Source organism: Ischnura elegans, chromosome 13 (assembly GCF_921293095.1).
Source record: "Ischnura elegans chromosome 13, ioIscEleg1.1, whole genome shotgun sequence".
In the NCBI taxonomy this organism is placed as follows: domain Eukaryota; kingdom Metazoa; phylum Arthropoda; class Insecta; order Odonata; family Coenagrionidae; genus Ischnura; species Ischnura elegans.
Window position 1 is genome coordinate 4,285,027 of NC_060258.1, and position 19,024 is coordinate 4,304,050.

The following is a 19,024-nucleotide window of genomic DNA, read 5'->3' on the forward strand; positions in this document are numbered from 1 at the left end:
GGAAAAACCACCAAATTGGGAAAGCGGGGAATCGTGGGGGGAGGGGGAAACACTCAGCATTCCATTCAATCTTTGCTGTATACCCACAACCACATAATCACACACGATATTGAAGCAGTTCTCCTAATCTTGTGAATGTGGATTTAAAGTTACTCATGAAAAATGCCAAGTGGTAACGGTTACAATACATTTTGACCAATTTTGAAAATAATGATGAAGTTCTCACAATTTGGGCTCAAGTGCCTGTGTTTACAGTACTATGAATTCAGGATTTCCCCAAACATCACTTTAATCCATTAATTTAACCCATTAATCCCAAGCATTGCATAAACAAAACATTATTGAATGGTAATTATTAGAAAAATCATTTATGCAGGATAATTTTTTCTCAGGTTTTCTGAATTTCTGATATATCTTTTAGCTATTTTTGTAAACATTTTCACTCAAATAACAATTTTCATCTTACTTCAAAATTTGCCCATTTCGAAGCTTTGAAATACTACAAATTGTAAATGATATTTTACTAATATTTATCGAGTAATCCTACTAGAGGTAATTTTTTCTCTAAGTTCTGTTTCTTTACTCATCATGTTTATTTTTGTCACGAACATTCGCCATTCCTGGTATAAATATGGTTGTTGTAAAGTGTTGCGATTACACAACAATGGGAATTCTCTGGTAGATCAGAGGGCTGTTCTCAAAGCATAACAAAACTTATCAGTATGGCTTTTAATCAACAATGTAGTCTCTCGGAGGCAGTTAAGCTGCATTTTAAGCACTCACAGGTTGTAAGTTTATAACGTAAAGCGAGAATAGCATTTCCTATTCCAAGATGGCCATCTGTACCAACTTTACATCAAACCGTCAGGTACTTCATAGAGTCAAACTGTTTGGCGCACACATGGAACCGATACAGGGCAATGTCATTAAGTCGAAGTATTTCTTTGTAAATGTTAAATTCAGCTTCAGATGCATTCAGTTTCAGAGACGGTAGAATGAGAGGGTGAGCACCGTATTAGTCAAAGCAGGATTGTGATGGAAGGTGGAGCCTCTAGTAACCTTCTAGGAGGATGTTATTGAATATTTAATCAGAAAAGACTGTGAAAATTAAAATATACAACCTAAATTTTGAAAAGTTCTTTTTTGTTTTTATTTTCCGGAGTTTTTCCAACATTGTGTAAACGCAACATAATGCAAATCATATATTATGATGAATATAATCATTTTTACTGAAAATTAATCTTGATTAGGATAAAATAAACCGTAAAATACACAATAACCCAAGTTAAAATCCCTACATGCAGTCTGGGGAACAATGGCTGAATTGAATGTGAATTTCATGCATACCTCAGTGGCATCAGTCTCCTTGGGAGATAGTTCGTCTTTGGCCAAAACCAGCACAGAGTCAAGGTCTATCTCGATGGCTCCAGTGCCTTCAGCATCCACCTCCTCGCCTTGGGAAGACATTGAGGCCTGTGCCTGCAAATGAGTCCAAAATCAGCATCATTAACGACAGAGATACAGATATACATCTAGAAATAGCATCATTAGTTCATCAAAAAATAATGATTCCTATATATAGCATTGATAACAATCTACACACCACCTCAAAAAATTCACCTGTTAATATTCACATGTACACCTTGTATGTTACATATATGTGCACTAAATTGTACTATAATTATAATGTACCACAATGCTCAAAAAAGGAAATAACTCATCTTCTCAAGAAAATGCAGGATTAGTATCCCGTAAAAAAATGCAACTCATGTGTGAATAACAATTTTTCTAAGGCTAGAATGTGTGACTAAGACTTTGGTTTAATTTTAAATGCTTCAAAATATTGTTGCCCTCATTCATCTTCACTTTGAGTTACCTTATACACATGCAAAATGCATTTGTATTCTGTGGATTGTATCTGCTAGATGTTTTACATCATGATGAAAATTCTTAATAGTCTTATTAAATATAGAATCACATAAAATTCAACTATGGGCAAATCGCTCAAAAGAGTACAGAAAAAAATAGAAAGCATGCTATGCTGAGAGCAGGATGAGATGTGTTCACTCACATGCAAAGAGTCCATCATACTATTAGCTGATACTACTGCAATACCTGGACTTATTACCAACCTTGAATTCCCATGGTAGCCTTTTAAAATTCTTCTGCGTTTTGCGGATGAAAATAGCCCCTGCTTTTTTGACATTTCATGTACCATTCTTTAATCTAACAACAATTCCATATGTTGGTCCAGCACAGTTATTTTATTCTGTCGTGAGCCAGGCAATAAATAGCTTCGGAGCATAAAGGAGCAATTCATAGCTTGCAAACAATAACTGCTAGTTTTACTCATACCACTGCCTTTCTAACCTTAAGTACAGTGGGTATCATACCTCCCTCTTAACATACAAAAAGTAAGCCTAAAACGATCATAAACATGCTATATTCATAACATTTTGATATTTGGTGTTTTTTAAGGGTGCTTCACAGGTAGTAACTGTATTAAATGTGCATTACTTTTAGCAATCGAATATAACTTTTTAAGGTACTTATATTATTATGTAATTTAAAAATATTAAGCTTTACCAATGCATGTGACTCAAAAGTGTATGCAACCAGCTCTACACTAACTGATCTCTGTAAAAATTTATGTGTATTCCACAAAGTTTTAGTTCTCCATACCTGGGTGTAAAACTTGATAATCAAGTCTCCTTGGAGGAACATATTCAAAAGCTCTGCAGAAATATGATCTCTACTTGTGTTCTGATTCTATCAGATAAACTGTATAGACATTGATGTATTAGTATTATTGTCAATTTACTATGGTGAATTCTACCTGAATGTGATGTTTAGTATCCTCATCTGGGGCCCTAGACCCAATTCTAAAATAACGTGCAAAATTCAAAAAAGGATACTGCAGCTCTTAGGTAAAATGTCTCCTTACACAGCATGCCACCCTCCACTTAAAAAATTAACTTTTCTACATCACCCCTTTGTGTTCATGTATACTGCGACTGTTTGCGGAAAAAACTATATTCATAATTATGACGATTTATGCATATAAAAATTTTTTCTTTCTTCATTAGTACTGTTTTTGTATCTTATATACTCCTTGACATGTCTTATGTTTGTCCAAACAAATCACTGGACCAATTAAAGTATTGTTATTACTATTATTGTTATTAATATTATTATGATTACCTGATCAGAGGCTTGGGAAACAAGGTCATTTGTGGCCCCATCAGTGCTATTACTGTGCGCATATCCACCTCCATCATCACTGAAATGATCTGCTTTTACACAAGGGGACCCACATGTTGCCATGCCACTCTGAGAAAAAATTAGAATTAACACTTCATTGATACATGTTTGCACCAATTGGTATTAGAAGCAAAAAGATCACAACCAAAACAACAAATATAGAGTGTATACATAATTGAAAATTTCCCTGAAAAGCTATTCTGACCTCAGATAGGAAGACGGGAGAAATTCATCGACTAACAAAATATGGCCCATTAAGTTACTCTGCCTATTCAATTAGCCATAGGAAACCCTTCCTAAAAAGGAACAAAAAATTTATCAGCAATAATTTGTGAAATCATGGTCTCATGACATATTCATTGGCAACCGATTTCATCCATTAAAGGTGATCATTATATTTTATTTCAATCAAAGATGAACACATAACAAGTTCAATTAAAATCACCTCATGGAAAGAAATTGATGCCTCTTAACAACCACCCTGGTTTGCAAACATCTAATACCCTCTCCAAAGATGGTGAAGGACAAATGCTGAGTCCCCCTTATCATTTACTCCATATAGTTCTCACCACATCCACATCTGCAACAGTCACAATATGCCTTATATAAATTGTTTTTTGGGAGCAATTCATGTTTGGTAGGATTGTCTAGAAACTGCATCACCTGATTATGTGGCAATACAGCCAGCCAGAACTAACACAACAGGATTTATCATTCACCATGAAAGGTTTCTCACATTTGAAACGACTTCACCAGTAGTTGACCACATAATGAGGCATGACAGCCTGATAAAAACAGCTGTAGACGGACTGCTGGAAGAATAGTAAAAGTTATAAAAGATATAAAAGAGAAGAAATACATCCCAATGAAATAGTTAGCGGACAGTAGAGTTGCCTCAAAGATATCTTAGGACTTATGAAGTTGATCCGTCCTTCTGTTATATGGTGATTGGAAGTGAGTGTGGTGTTTCTATGCTGAGAAAAATGGGAAATGCCATGACGTCAGAGTCCTTAAATGCTCAGTGAGCAATGGTGTGTGATTAGAGCATCTGTATTCAAAAGAATAAACCATTCATTTTGAATGATTTCTTCAAGAATGACACATGTCAGTGTTAGTCGAAAAAACTTTTGGGCCAATGGGCCAAAACTTTTGGGAATTTTGATTCCCTTAATCTCCCTAAAAAAGAAACCAGAAACGGCCAGAGAAAGTTGGGGCGACCCAAAAGATTGCAAGGTAACATAGCCCAGAAGCGTATCTTAAACTAACATGACTAACTGTGAAAGTTCTAATGAAGACTTATGACACAACTCAAGTTTACTCATTCACATTAGACAAAGTTAGGGTAAAGGTTTGGCTTTTCTGTCAACTAGTACAGGAATATTCCGTGGAGGAAATATTCCTGTGATCATATTCCTATTCTATATTTGACAAAGGAAGGGAAAAGGTATAGTTATTATGGTAAATGATATTGCATTATTCCATGGAGGACTGAATTTGTGTAGTAGCAAAAATGTGCTTAACAAAGCAAACATGAACTTACCAAGTTCTCAGTTGCCAATGGGTCCAAAGCTTTACTTGAAATTCCATCTGGATCCGGTGTGTTCATCTCAGGATAATTACATTCACTGAGAGGGTCTTCGTTCTCTTCCTTCACAGTTTCCTAGAAGATAATGCTGGGTGCCAATCAATGGGGTCAAAATAAAAATGTAAATAACTATAAATGATAACAATAAAACCTCCTCTTTCCCCTGAGACCATTCAAGCTGGCTGAAATCATGTTTGCACAAGATTTTAGTGGCAACCAAAAATGAAATGGCTGACATGACCAGATTACTTTGCACACCTTAGTGTGGAATGCTTCTCAATATGCTATCCACAGTATAAGTGGGAAAATTCTTCCCCTTCCAACTCAGACATTATTCTATCCTGTAGAACCTTGATTTATATTGCCATTTATAACGCATTATATGAGGTATTGATATGGTCCTGGGCACAACACGGGGGCAGAGGGATTAGTGTTTTCTCATTATTAGCAAAGGAGAGAAGTAAAACCCTCATTATCTGTGAATCCATTTTGAGATAGACCGATTTTCAAGCAGTCTATGATAATATTGTCTCCTTAAGTCAGTTATTACACAACTTCTAAACAATAACTCTAGTAATTTTTCCGTCATACGAACAAATCAGGACATTCCATGGAAGAAAAAATTATTTTCACAAATATTTAATTCCACCACAGGTATCCCTCACCAAAAACTACAGATATGTTACAAAAAACGTCATGTAAAGGAAATTTAGTGACAGGAAAGAAGCATATCACACTCCAGCAGTACAATTTCCACATTCTGAATCATTGACTGATTTCTTTGGGGCTGTTTTACACCTATGTAGTTGACATGACAAAGAGACAGAAAAATGCAAGTGATTCAAGATTGCAAACATCCAAAATCTTTGATAGCCATTTTACACGGGTCACGGAATTGCTCAGATTAGAACAGTATTTATTTCTAAAATGGCTTGGAATTGCACAAATGCTTGAACGAAATTAGAACAGGGGCTATTTTGGCATCTCACACCCACCGATTGTTGTATGTGTTCTAGCATTTCACTGCTATACACGATGCATTTTATGACTCCACCTTCGCACACACGTCAGATTCTTCCACAGAACGGTAAAGCGAGCCTTACACCTTCAATCCTGAAACATGAAAATAGTCTCCTATGGCCATAACGTAAGGATCAAGAGGCAGGACAAAACAAATACTGTGTTGGTCTCATAGTAGTGAAACTCAAACGGATACCCATTACAAGCTCTCAGCTCAGACGAATCCTTTGCAATGGATGAAGGTGCTTTCCTAGTGTTTCTTCGGCACTAGCACAGCGCAAAGGAAACTGAGAGAATGGAAGGGACCTTGAATAATTTCCTTTGGTTGAGAGAGAGAGACATTCATTCTACATAAAGGTAACACGTTTCCTTCATGTTTACATTATTTGTATTGTTATCTTTTGTAGTTTCAATTACTAAATGAATAAGTTGGATTTGTTTCTTTATTGTACCTCCCTTGCTCATAAAAATGTTATATGAGGTTCTGGCTAATTCCTATGTTGAGATAAAGCAGGAAGATTGATTGAAGAAAAAGAGAGCAATCTTGAGATTCATCTATGCTGTAGCAAAGACAAGAGGCTAGAAAGGAGAAATGAGACAGTACACCATGGGACTCCTCCATGGGATGTGTGACATTTCTCTCACAAGAATGGTGGTGAAATTACGCTAATATTGACCTACCTACCTAAGTAGATGAGGGTGATCAGACTTTTTGCCTCATGTTGTGCAACTGACAGTCACACATATAGTGAACAGACGTTTGGATTAATCTGGATATGCGATCATTCCATATAAAATCAACCAATATTTTGTCCAAATGACACTCACCGACTCGGATTTTCATGAAACTTGCCATGGTAATACATCCTGGTAAAACTAAAGATTATGTACAATTATCCTCCAATTGTCAATTGTTAATGATATATGAGCAATTGAACTTTGGGCATGACCCCTAAAGTGCAGCAACGTAAAACACATGGTGATTTTTATTTTCATCCATAACTCCATTCCTGTGAGATGAAAAGCCATGATTTATTTCTAAAGCTAAGTGTTCCATATTGATCCCCCGACTATCTTAAATATTCACTACATGAAGTAATTCCCCAGTCAGCACACAGAAGTATATAATATGTATTATTTACTTTGAGCCAAAGTAAATCTTAAGTAAATGATACGTATTGCTTTGATATTGAATACATCAATAATACGTCTATATGTCCCACTTTATTTTGTAAATAATACGTATTACTAATACGTCAATTTACGTAAATGATATACATAAATAATACGTCAATGATATATGTATCTGGAATGTAAATTTTCATCCAACGGCATTGCCTAGATCTCCACATAATATCCGAAGTTGCCGCCAATTGCCATCTATGTAATATCCTTTTGTATATTACCTAATATCCAATTTTCATCCAATAATATTGCATGAATATCCAAAAAGTATCGAAATTAGCAAAACTAAAACTAAAAACTCTGTTCTGGTGGCAGTATGTATTTAGTGCAATCATGGAAGTACTAGTGCATCCATTGTGTCATTTAGTGTGAGGGACAGCTTCAGCATTTTGAGGCGTTTACATGCATTTGAGAACATCCTGTCTAGGAAGTAGAGAGCCTTCATCAACATAATGTAACATGCTAATGTGTTTTGCATTGTTCTGGAACACTGTGGGAACACTTACCAGTTTGTTTTAGACTTCTACCTGACAAATAATTGAATAAAGAATAAAATCAGTGAGATTCTGGTTTAACATGGTCTACGGAGAAAATAGAAAACACATAGAGTGCTGCTTTGACAAAAAATTTTATTTAACTAAATATTACACATATTTTTACAAATATACCACACAATCTCAGAAATATATAAGAAATTGAATTCATTAGACACAACAAAGGGGCCAGGCCCAGATGGTATTCCACCTCTGGTGCTTAATTATTGTCAAGAGGTTTTAGCGGATCCTCTCACGGAATTATTTAATCAGTCTATCCATCAAATGTAAAAAAACGATCATATTGCATGAGTAAATTCAATAAGCATAGTAAGTTAAAAGTCAGTTCAAGAAGTAGTCAGAATTTCGATTACAAATAAAACCAGCCAAATATTTTCTGAATATTTTGATAAGTGTTGATAAATAACAGATACCGTAAGAAATGCCCTTGTTCAATATATACGAAAAATAAAGGCCAATTGGATCAATATCAATGTTTTTGCCTGATCATCCCTCCTTAAGGTCAAAAGAATCCATGAAGAACCAGCTCACTTTTCCACGTATATCTTCACAATTGGCATTTGGAAAATTCTTCCTTACTACACCTGTGAACAATATTAGATAAACACCTTATTAAAATCTATTAGTGATACATCTAATTTGTCTAATTAAAGTTAGTCATTTTGTTAAAAAGTAATCTCTATTAATGGGATTTTCCCTAAAGCTATATAAATGCCAACAGGGCCATTTCATCTCAAATCAGGCAGATTGCGCAAAATCATGTCAGGTGACCATCACCGATTTCTCTGAAATTTATATATGTGAAAGCAGTATTCTTATGATGAATAATGATGCCTTTATCTCAGCTCAGAACCGAACTGTCATAAAGTTACCGTCCTTTGAACATTGCAGTGTCAGGCCTCAAATTCAAATTTTATCATTCTTTACACAAGTTAATCTAAACAACATAATATGGCTGATTTTCCAGTTTCAACCAAACATACAATTGACATATAATGCAGAGCTAAAAAAAAAAACTAGGACTAAGGGCCAATGCTGATGTATACTGTTGGCATCCTCTTCCTCATAGTGCTCAATCAACATTGTGCTCTCATTTTACTTGGATGATGATAAAGATTGTTCTTGTGTAACTCCTTATCAGCAAGATGTGTTCACTGCTATTGAGAATCATTCAGACAAATTCATGGCTGAAGTTTAGGATTGAACCAAGAAAGGTGTGTATCACCACTATATCCGTAAAATAGAAAGGGAAGCTATTCAAAAAGATAAGTTGGTAACACTAATTGGTGTGGCATTGATGCTTCATTTTGACTTGTAGGAGAATTAGAGTGTGATTCTTCCAGATTAAGTACAACCCTATTGCTGGCAAAAAGTACAGATATCAATATTTACCTGTATGGAATATAATAACTAAGGTATGCAGGCACTTCAGATGATTTCTCACATGACACTGCACATGCTTTTCTTAAGATGAATCATATAGAAGAACAATAGTGTAAAAAGATATCATATGGAGAAATAAATCATATATATTTTATAAAAGTCAGCTGCTAATTAAAAAAAACATTTCAGATATTTGACTTGAGGAAAGGTCTTAAACGGGAAGCAAGTCATAGATGGTTGTTCAGTGCAACTGGTCATGAGTAGGGGCCATCTGATGGAGTTGTAAGAATTGGTCAAAAATTATGCCACAAACTAAAACCAGAGATATTTCAACTGTGGCAAGTAAATTCAGAAAAGTCCCTTGTAGAACATGTGAGTATTTCCTTGACTAATATCAAACTTTTGCATTTAACGCATGTTAACCTAGCCAAATAGGGTAATTTACTGCATCAAAGAAAACGAAAGACATTGATTGCGATTCGTTACCCACCTTTAGTGCATTCATAATATGTTTACAATTTATTTGATTTTTCGAAATCCCTGTTCAGACAAATGTCAATGGTCAATTTTAACCTCATTTGAAAAAGGTCAGATTGGCGGCGATGCGATGCCACTCCATGTGACGTCACAGGGACCTAGATGCTATACGAGTATATAGGAGTTTTATATCATCTGAGATTACCAATGTATACATGAGGCACAGAGCTCCGGGAAACATCCCTTAACAATCACCTATTAAAAATGTCTTTAGTCAGAGAGTTTCCTTTGTTTGATAGGGTATTAATAATCCTTATTTAAACCAAGCACTACCTGCTAGAAGGGAACTCTACGCTACCGCCATGCTCGGCAGCAAGCAGCCAGAGGTAACACGGGCTTTTTGCAGCATTCATACTCAGGCGTCGCGTTTTCGTAGGCTTGAATATTTTCACTTTTCATTTAATTGCAAAAACAGATATCATCATTTAAAAATCTAAAAACATGAAATATGCACTCCAGGAGTAATAATCGTTCGATTTAGGCAATAAACAGTAATAGGAAACCACCCTATGTAGACAAAAAAATGATTGGGTGAAAGGAGCACCTATACATGGCATCAACAGTTTCATGTCTTGGTAGTTAACAGACATGGGACAACTATAGCTCTCTCTGTAATCCACACAATCAAACAGGCTGTGACACTAACAAAATCAGATATAAAGACATACAGTACTCAAAATACCACCATGAATGACTTTATCATGTGCTTCCGAAAAACCTGGTGAATTTCTAAAATCACTGCAGTGTGTTTAGAAGAGAATGACATTAGTGTCTCGTTTATACATCCACAAGGTCCATCGAATTGTTTCACATGGCCCAAAGTAGAAGACTTATGTGAAGTGCCATTGAAAAATACTCTGTGCAAATTGCGACTCATTCACAGTTTCCAGCCAGTAGCAGTGGGTGTTTGCACACATTGGATGCCGTGGAAGTAAACAAGATTGAACTTGCTTTCACTCAATAGATGTAACCAATCATTCAGATATGAACTTTTCACTGTTATGAATGCTAAGTAGAATGGAACTTATTTTTTATCCCCATGAAGGTATGCAATCTTGGTGTAAAAGAGTCGAAAACATGCCTAACTTTGACATGCCTTAAAACAAAAAGTATAAAAATACTACCTTTTTTTATTTTTTTAATTGAAAGCGGAACATTTAAACTACCCCCTGAGAAATTTTAAAGAAAATAAAAGGTGGCCTTTTTTTAGTAATAAATTGTTACATAATGACTAATTTTTATTGTTTAAACAAGTCCTATTTGTTTATTATTGCTTTAAATGACTTTCAAGTTATGCCATAATGTGCATAAATGAATTCTCTTCAAAATGAAACAATAACCACTGCATTACAGGCCATGGTTCGTTAGTAATCAGCATTTATGTGATTTTTCATTTTTTACTCTGAGGCCTGACACTGCAATGTTCAAAGGAAGGTAACTTTATGACGGTTCGGTTCTGAGCTAAGATAAAGGCATCATTATTCATCATAAGGATACTGCTTTCACATATATAAGTTTCAGAGAAATCGGTTATGGTCACCTGACACCCCTCTGCCTGATTTGAGATGAAATCCCCCAACAGTCAACAAATGAAATTTCGAAAAAATCAGTTCTAAGTGTAAAAATTGACAAGTTATTCACATTGAAAATTCGAAGTACTAATTTGATTTGAGAATTTAATTCCCAATAACTTAATACCAATGTGTACAAACCTAAAGACTAAAATACCCTCTGATCTTCAACAAATATGATTCCATTTTGAAGGAAGCTAAACTTTATGACTCGACAGCGAATTTAAAAAAATGGAAATAACTTTAAATCACTAAATAAATAGTTAAGCCGGGAAGTTTTTCTTCATAATCCTCCCACCATACAGTGATAAAATGCGTCAAGCATAAAAATAAAATTAAGTTTAAGCATATGCAACGTTTTTCAATCCACAGAAGATGGATTGAAAAGATGATGATTGACTGAGCTGTCTCAGGAAGTGTAAGAAGGTTGAAAATATTAAGAATACGCTTCACTTAAAATAAAAATTGTTGCAATGAGCAACACTTCTACTTACCCAGATTCTGATGAAGGAAGAAAAAGGAGAACTTCCGCGGTTGATAAACTTTTGTTGGAGAAGTTAAAAAAAAACAACATTACAAATTTCGTTGTAACGGTAGATGATTACGTAGGTGCTGGTGAAACAGGTAAAAGAAGAGCTTTAGAGGCTGATAAACTTCGGCAGGATCAATTTCGCTTACGACGAACACAACACAGTTAACGTAACATCAATCGTTGCAGCAGGTGGACGAGAAAGTAGTGATGGGACGCATGTGCGCCATGTGTGTATCGATGGAAATCGACTGTTGGTGGAATCGACCATCGATGGTATCCAAAATCGATAGGTCGAATTCGCGGGCGGGAGTCAATCTTTGCATTCAAAAAATTAAGTTTCGCCTTATGACTTGAGGAATAAATCCCACTGAGAAATATATCTTTTTTTGTGTCATCACCTCAGCAGATTAAAAAGCACGAGTGAAATCACATTTTGAAAAGCATTCTTCTTTATGAAACGAGGAGAACTTTTCATGGCAGGATTTTTTTACATCTTAAGGGAATTGATTGATTTTTGAATAAATTGCATTTCATAGCAACCCAGGCGGACAGCGTTCTTGGATGTTCCGAACAGAAATGATAAAACAAACGTGGTAGGCATTTTCTCGGGCGTTCACCTGCGTTCCAACACAGCCCAGTGGGATAGCGCTCATGAGTGTTCCAGAACAGAAAGGCGCAAACACCATAGGTAGGTGTTCTACTGTGTTCCTATAGTGCATTTCTGGAATAGCGTTTGCGAACGTGCAAAAAAAGAGGAACCCCCTGCTCCGTACCACTAGAAAGAAGTCTCTCTTGGGGCTCAGTACAGCAGTCATACTAATTGTAAGACGAAAACTCCCCCGTCTCGAAAGGGTCAAGTAGTTATTCTTATTTTGTTACAATATCATTTAGTAACACCTATGACTCAGTTATTACATACACAAAAGCCTATTGTCAAAAAATAGTCTGTGAATATCCCACAATGGCTTCCAATGTCCGTGGGGCGAAATAGGAATATAGGGGATCAAAATAGGATATTCCAGGAATATCCCGTAATGGTTCGCAATAACCCTGGGACGAAATAGGAATATTGGGGATCAAAATGGGATATTCCTGGAATATCCTCTGCTGTGTGGGTAGTCCAGTAAATGACCTATCTGGCATGAATCCATGAAAATGGTTTATGTATATTGGACGTAAATATATGTATATTTTACGTCAATTCTAAAAGTATATGGAATGTAAATAATTTACATTCAGTTTACATTAAATGTATCGATAAATGGGCCAGAAAATAGGTTTAAATCAATCACATATTAAATAAGACAGCATTTTATGTTGACCTAAAATAAAAGTTAACAACATTTTCTATGTAAATATTTCCGAGTATATGATATGTAAATTTTACATATTTCAATATACTTTACATAGTTTACCAAGATTGACTTAAAAAATATGTATATAATACCTCGTGTGCTGACTGGGTCAGCTGCAAAACAATAAAGTTTACAAAAAAATCTCGCTTGTACCATTTTTTTTTGTCAGTATCCACAGGAAAGGGCCATGCAAATACAGACTCATGGTTCATTTAAGTAATCATTAATGTATGAATAAAGATCCTGATGAAAAAATCATGAGTTCGACGTTAATTTTGGCAAAAAAAATACTCATCGTTGGTCACGGGAAAAAATGGCTCTTTTTCAAGGCACATAGAAATAACACAATTTAGAGGAGATATGAGCTAATACTAATGTTTAAACAATATTGCAATAAAACAATAATAAAATGGAATGACCCAATGTTAATTTGGATGTGTCCTAAATGTTAAAAATTCTACCACGAGAATACTTTTATAACTAAACATTTATAATATTGTATCTTCCTATATATTTTGGTCATAAATGAACAATTCTTTATAGATATTTTTAATTAAATGGTTTCATTAAATGTGTGTTTACTCTTTTCAATGGTCTACCATCTCTGATGTTATACATAAGAATATCGTTAATGAGTTATTCTGTAAATAAATGAAATGAAATAATGTATTGATGACGACTTCATATAGGGTGACCAGACATCCGGGTTGGTCTAGCCATTTCATCCTTTGTAGATTACGTTCAGTGCCTGGGCAGATCTTTTAAGAATGGGGACTTGTCCTCCTTCTCCAAAATTATGTTATATTAAGTATATTAATCTGCTAATAGAAACTTAGAACTTTTCAAAATTTCTAAATATTTCTTCAGCCTACCATGGAAAAATACAACTGCAGAAAGGGTATTTTCCCAGATTTCATCCATGTGGACCACCGAGAGAAACAAAATAAACATTTCCTCAGTAAAAATTTAAAAACAAAACACATTTAAAAATACAAAAATTGCTTGAAAAAGTAATGTACACAAACAAAACACAAAATCACAATGCTGATAATTTCTTTATTCTATATTGTGAATCTGCAACTATGTGTCAAGTGTCCTGCTTTACCTCCATTCATCCTTTCTTTTTAACCCTTTCGCACCTTGATGTCGGGAGGAGGCAGCAGATATTTTTACTCATAGAACACCTGCCAGCGGGTACAGTGCAGATGTTTGTCCAATATCCATGTGCATTTTTGAGAAGAAATTGTACTTTGCATTGAAAATATTGATTGCGTGTATTGAAAATCTGTTAACAGCTACCATTCTAGGTGTAAAAAATGTAAAAATTGCTTGAGAAAATTAGGTCCACGAAATATATATCATCATAGATCTAATCAATTTTTACTTATATAAATTATGAAATTGACGCTATATTTCTTCTTATCTTATTTTAAAAGCATTCAGTGCAGAGCACATCAATTGACAGGCTCTGCCAGTCAGGCCAGGAGTCCACTCTCCGCCTTGATACGTCATTAATATCCAATCCAAGTCCTTCCACCATGTGTATGACCTTCAACAAGAATCCCTCTTATAAACCGTGTGCACCATTTGTAAAAAGCAGTGTTTGAACGGAAGGTATGTTATGGAAAACTCCCTCTGATTTTCTTTCTTATTTAATTGACCAATTCTAATGACTTTCATGAAAATCACATCCACATCGAATGAGCAACATGTTAATAGCTAACGAGATGATACAAATAAATAAAATACTAAAGAAAATTAGATCCACAGAAAAATATATAAATTCACAGAGCAAATTAATTTTATTGATCCAACTTATAAAATTGACGTTATTTTCCAAGCAGCCTACTTTTCCTCTCATCCCTTTCTAAAAGGGTGCTGTCCTCCTTTTTTCACCTCGTGGCATCTGGTCTTCCTAGTCACACAAGCAAGGGTGACTTCCCGTAGAAATGCATTCAATTACACTGGGCTAAAGCAATTTTGTCTAGCAACATAGTAAATATCAATAAATTAAGGTCGTGTAACAAGTGTTTCACTTTGGATGAGAATAAAACTTACCAACATATTATCTCTGAATTGACGGGAGTCTGGCAGGGGAATGTATATTTCAGTCCTTTGGACTGAATGAGTGAGATGTGAGGTGCCTTGTATCTCATTTTGAATGAAGTCTTTTGTGTCAGCAGGAGTCCCCAGTTTGTCATCAGTTGCCTCATCCCCTTGGATACTCTGTGGAGAAAGTAACTGTGATAAACTCACCTCCTTCAATGTCAAAAAATGAAGCACACTCATAATATTGATGAAATAGGATTATCAATGTGATATCCAAGCATTTGGGTAAAGATTGACATGTTTCTCTTAGTCCTAAACTCAAAAGCTAAACAGCTACTGAAACCAAATTAGGCAGGAAGATACTTGGTATACTCGGTTCACATAGTGGCTGTATTACAACATCCTTGGGGCAAGGGAAGAGGAAAAAAAAATGTTTTCAACGATAGTGTTCTAAAACGTGAATCTATCATGTAGTATATGTTTTTGATTAATTTTAAATGTAATTGAACACCTGTTTCTATGTACTCAAATACCAACCCTAGGAAAGAAAAAATACATCTCATATATTGTCTCCTTTCTGAGGCGGAAAAGCATGAAATCATCTGTGTGATCCTGGATGGGAGTGTTATAGGAAAGTGCTAAAGGTGAGGAGAAAATGTTCAAAGTCACAAAACATCAAAGATGGGACAGCAGCTAGAGATACTTGGGACCAATTTCAATGGGCAAGAGAGCAATGCCTGAACAGCCAATGTACTGAATAGTGTAGGGCACATCAAAGAACATAAAGAGGAATCTAAGAAATTCTGACAGCTCCACATGAATAGTCTGGTGGATGAAACGTTTAATACTTTAGGAGATTTTTAATTTTCAAATCACATCCCTTATAAAAGTATGTACAGTTAACATGCTATTTGAGTTCTAGATATATGTGAAAAGTTCTTGGCCAAAGTAATCTGCATAAATTTGAAAGTAAAAAAGAAAAAAAAATACATAACATCAAATTCATTCCATTCTGTGCTCAAGACTTAATTTTTGACAATATAATAATAATTCATTAAACAAAATTTACTTACAAAGTGGAATAACAATCCATTCCCTGTTCAAAGAAACACTTACAAAAACATTTTCCTGGAAAGGTAAAAATCTAACAAAATTACCTATCTATAAAAATATTTGGGTTAAAAAAACTGTCTGCAAAATTTATCATAATTATCAAAATACTCAGTGCCAATTTTACACAAAAAAACTTTCCTGAACAACCCCTAAAATTGAAGGATATGATATTGCAAGCCACGATTAGGAAGACTGTTACAAAGGTTAACCACATCAATTAATAAAATATGGTATTTCACCAAATAAGCCATCTTTAAAATCAAATAAATAGAGCACATCACATTCAGTGCATGTCGTAGTTGGTATTCATAGAAATAGAACTTAAGAATTTGATAACACGAAAATTTGAAACAGAGAATACAATTTTAACTAATGGACTATCCAAACAACCTTTATTTTTATTCATAAAGAATATTAGTTGTAATAGCTGAAATTGCACACATTGTTCTAGCTCAACATACTCATATTAATAAAATATTTATGCAAAAATAAAAATGTACATACAATATTGTATCAAAGTAACTAATAAACATACTAAACATATTGATACTTAAAAGATACGTCACATCTATCTTCTGATCGTTTTTTTATTTTACGTCGATTGTTTACAACGTTTGTAATGATATTCTCGCAACAATCATCTCCAAAGCTCAAACGTAATTTTAAACACTTATGCATTCATTGTACCTCTCCTCTTTCCGCATTATAAGCCGTGAAAATTGATAAAAGTTTTTGACCATCAGCAGGTATATATTGTTATAAAATAGAGAAAACATCAAGAATTCACATTTTGTGCGTGTGCAGTTGAGCCTGTGATTGGACACCAACTTACAGATCCATTTCAGTTCACCCTTACAAATAGCAGGAAATGGTAAGAGATTTTTTGTTAATTTTAAAATGCTTCGGCTACCCAAGTGAGTAAATATATTAAAAGGTATTGTTTCATAGCGTAGTGGGTTCATTGCCTTTTATGAGTTGGCGAACTTGAATGCCCCACTTTGTTAGCTATGATTGTTTTACAAACACATATTCGAATGAGACAACAAAACCTCTTTGCGTATCACCATTGAAACATCAACTGCAAGGTAACAAGCACTTGACACGGAGATTGAGAAACACAGCTTGCGGGAAACTGGGCTAGTTTCACTATTCCGTCAACCATGTACGACTGCCTTTAAAGTTATCCAATATTATCAATTAACAAAAATAATGCTCTATTTATATTTACTCTCTACTCATAGCACTTTTTAAAATAAAGTTGGTTTTACCACCTTCAAGAAGTCATACAACATTCTTTTTCCTAAGTTATGGCATCAAGTGAATAATCAATCACAATTTTGAGTAAATCCAATCAAACAACTGCTAAAACAAGTTTAATCCACAAATAATGATTCAACTGGATTTCTCACAGCTGTCGACACAAACGAAAGACTCTCGCTTGACATTTACCAAAACATACCATGCACCAGTCTTCAAATGAGAATAAACGAAAGAACTCACCCTAAAGCAATTCACCCCGGAAAGTTTTCTCAGCTTTGCGTCCGATTGTAAACAAGTCATTTTGAAAATACTGAATTCCGTGAGGTTTTGCAAACATAGTGCACACAGGGTGGTGGGCAGGCCATCTCCCACAGCAACCTAAGATAGAAATCAACACGCTATACATTGAAGAAGTGCTGAAACTACTGAAAGTGAATAACTGAAGCAAGATGACAAAGAAAAATTAATAAGTTGTAGATATCGAACCACTTACTTCTAACCCGAGTAAACCATTTATAGCATTCTTCGCAGTCATTCTGCAAGCTACGTTGGAAGTGAAAATGTTGTAAAAATAATCATTATTCTTCATGCATAGTCTGCACAAGGTATCCTCAGAATTCCTTTCTGATGAAGTGCTGAAAATCCCGGCGGTACGATTCATGTTTCAACCTCAATCTCTCATTCAATCTTTAAATATGTTAAATCGTCGATGAAAGTATCAACACACGACCGAATGAGATCTTCAGATTCGTCACGGGAACTACATACAATTCGATGATATAACCTATATTTAGAATGCTCACGGTAAAAGACAAGTTTGAATTTTAAAATTTAAATAACTCATAAGCACCTCAACGGAAAAATACACCACAGCAAAATGGATAAGACGGTTGACCTTGCATTTCTCTGTAACAATGAATTTATAAGATCATGCAAGCAAAGATTTGTTTGCTTTCACAGATTTTTAGTTTACATTTTAGCCGCTAGAGGCACATATACATAGCAGGACTCTAATCAAGGCGCGTTCCGAAATTAACCGGCATTAGTATGGAAGAAGGAGGATACTTTTCATTTAAGACTATTCAAGCAATATTAATGCTATCGGGACCGAGCATTGTTTCACAGTTTTGATGAGACACATTAAACGACTATACAATGGTAGAATTTTTAGAGGCATATGGGTAAAGCAACCACGAAAGAAGTCTTCCATGAAGCAACATTAAAACAAGTCTTCAAAGAGTAGATAAGGTGAAAACTATCTCCGTAAATGATACATTATATTTCAATTGATATTTATTCAGAATAATACGTTAATGACACATAATTAACTTTGAAAGAAAGCCTTAGAAAACAACTTTTTCATTTGAATTTTATAAGTGACGTTTTTGAGTGGAATATTTTATAAAGAGGAAAGGAAGAATAACACTTTAAGTTCCAAGAATATAAAAATACAAACAATATTCTATTTATTGGCATACTCAGTCTCATACTTAATATTCACTTCTGCCGGAACGCTCCTTGATTAGAGGCCTGCTATGTATATCTGTCTCTAGCGGTAGAAATGAATACTAACATTCAGCGAAAGCAAACTAATCTTTATTGCATGATCTTATATTGAC

The 19,024-nt window shown here is 34.8% G+C and overlaps 1 protein-coding gene across 1 annotated transcript; it reads right to left on the reverse strand.

Moving 5' to 3' along the window:
• Window positions 1-575: 575 nt before the first annotated feature.
• Window positions 576-18,300, reverse strand: LOC124170244. The gene is made up of 6 exons (XM_046548967.1): window positions 17,899-18,300; window positions 17,646-17,783; window positions 15,042-15,209; window positions 4,802-4,921; window positions 3,202-3,330; window positions 576-1,479 (listed from the first exon to the last, which is right to left on the reverse strand). Exons 1-6 carry the CDS (start codon window positions 18,064-18,066, stop codon window positions 1,237-1,239), a joined length of 966 nt encoding a protein of 321 aa, XP_046404923.1. The 5' UTR covers window positions 18,067-18,300; the 3' UTR covers window positions 576-1,236.
• Between the last annotated feature and the right edge of the window lie 724 nt (window positions 18,301-19,024).

Coding starts and splice junctions, on each gene's coding strand:
- LOC124170244 (XM_046548967.1), bottom strand. CDS start 18,066: ATGAATCGTACCGCCGGGATTTTCAGCACTTCATCAGAAAGGAATTCT. Junction 3,331..4,801: donor CATTGGCAACTGAGAACTTG/GTAAGTTCATGT, acceptor ATTTTTTCTCAG/AGTGGCATGGCAACATGTGG. Junction 1,480..3,201: donor TTTCCCAAGCCTCTGATCAG/GTAATCATAATA, acceptor ACTCATTTGCAG/GCACAGGCCTCAATGTCTTC.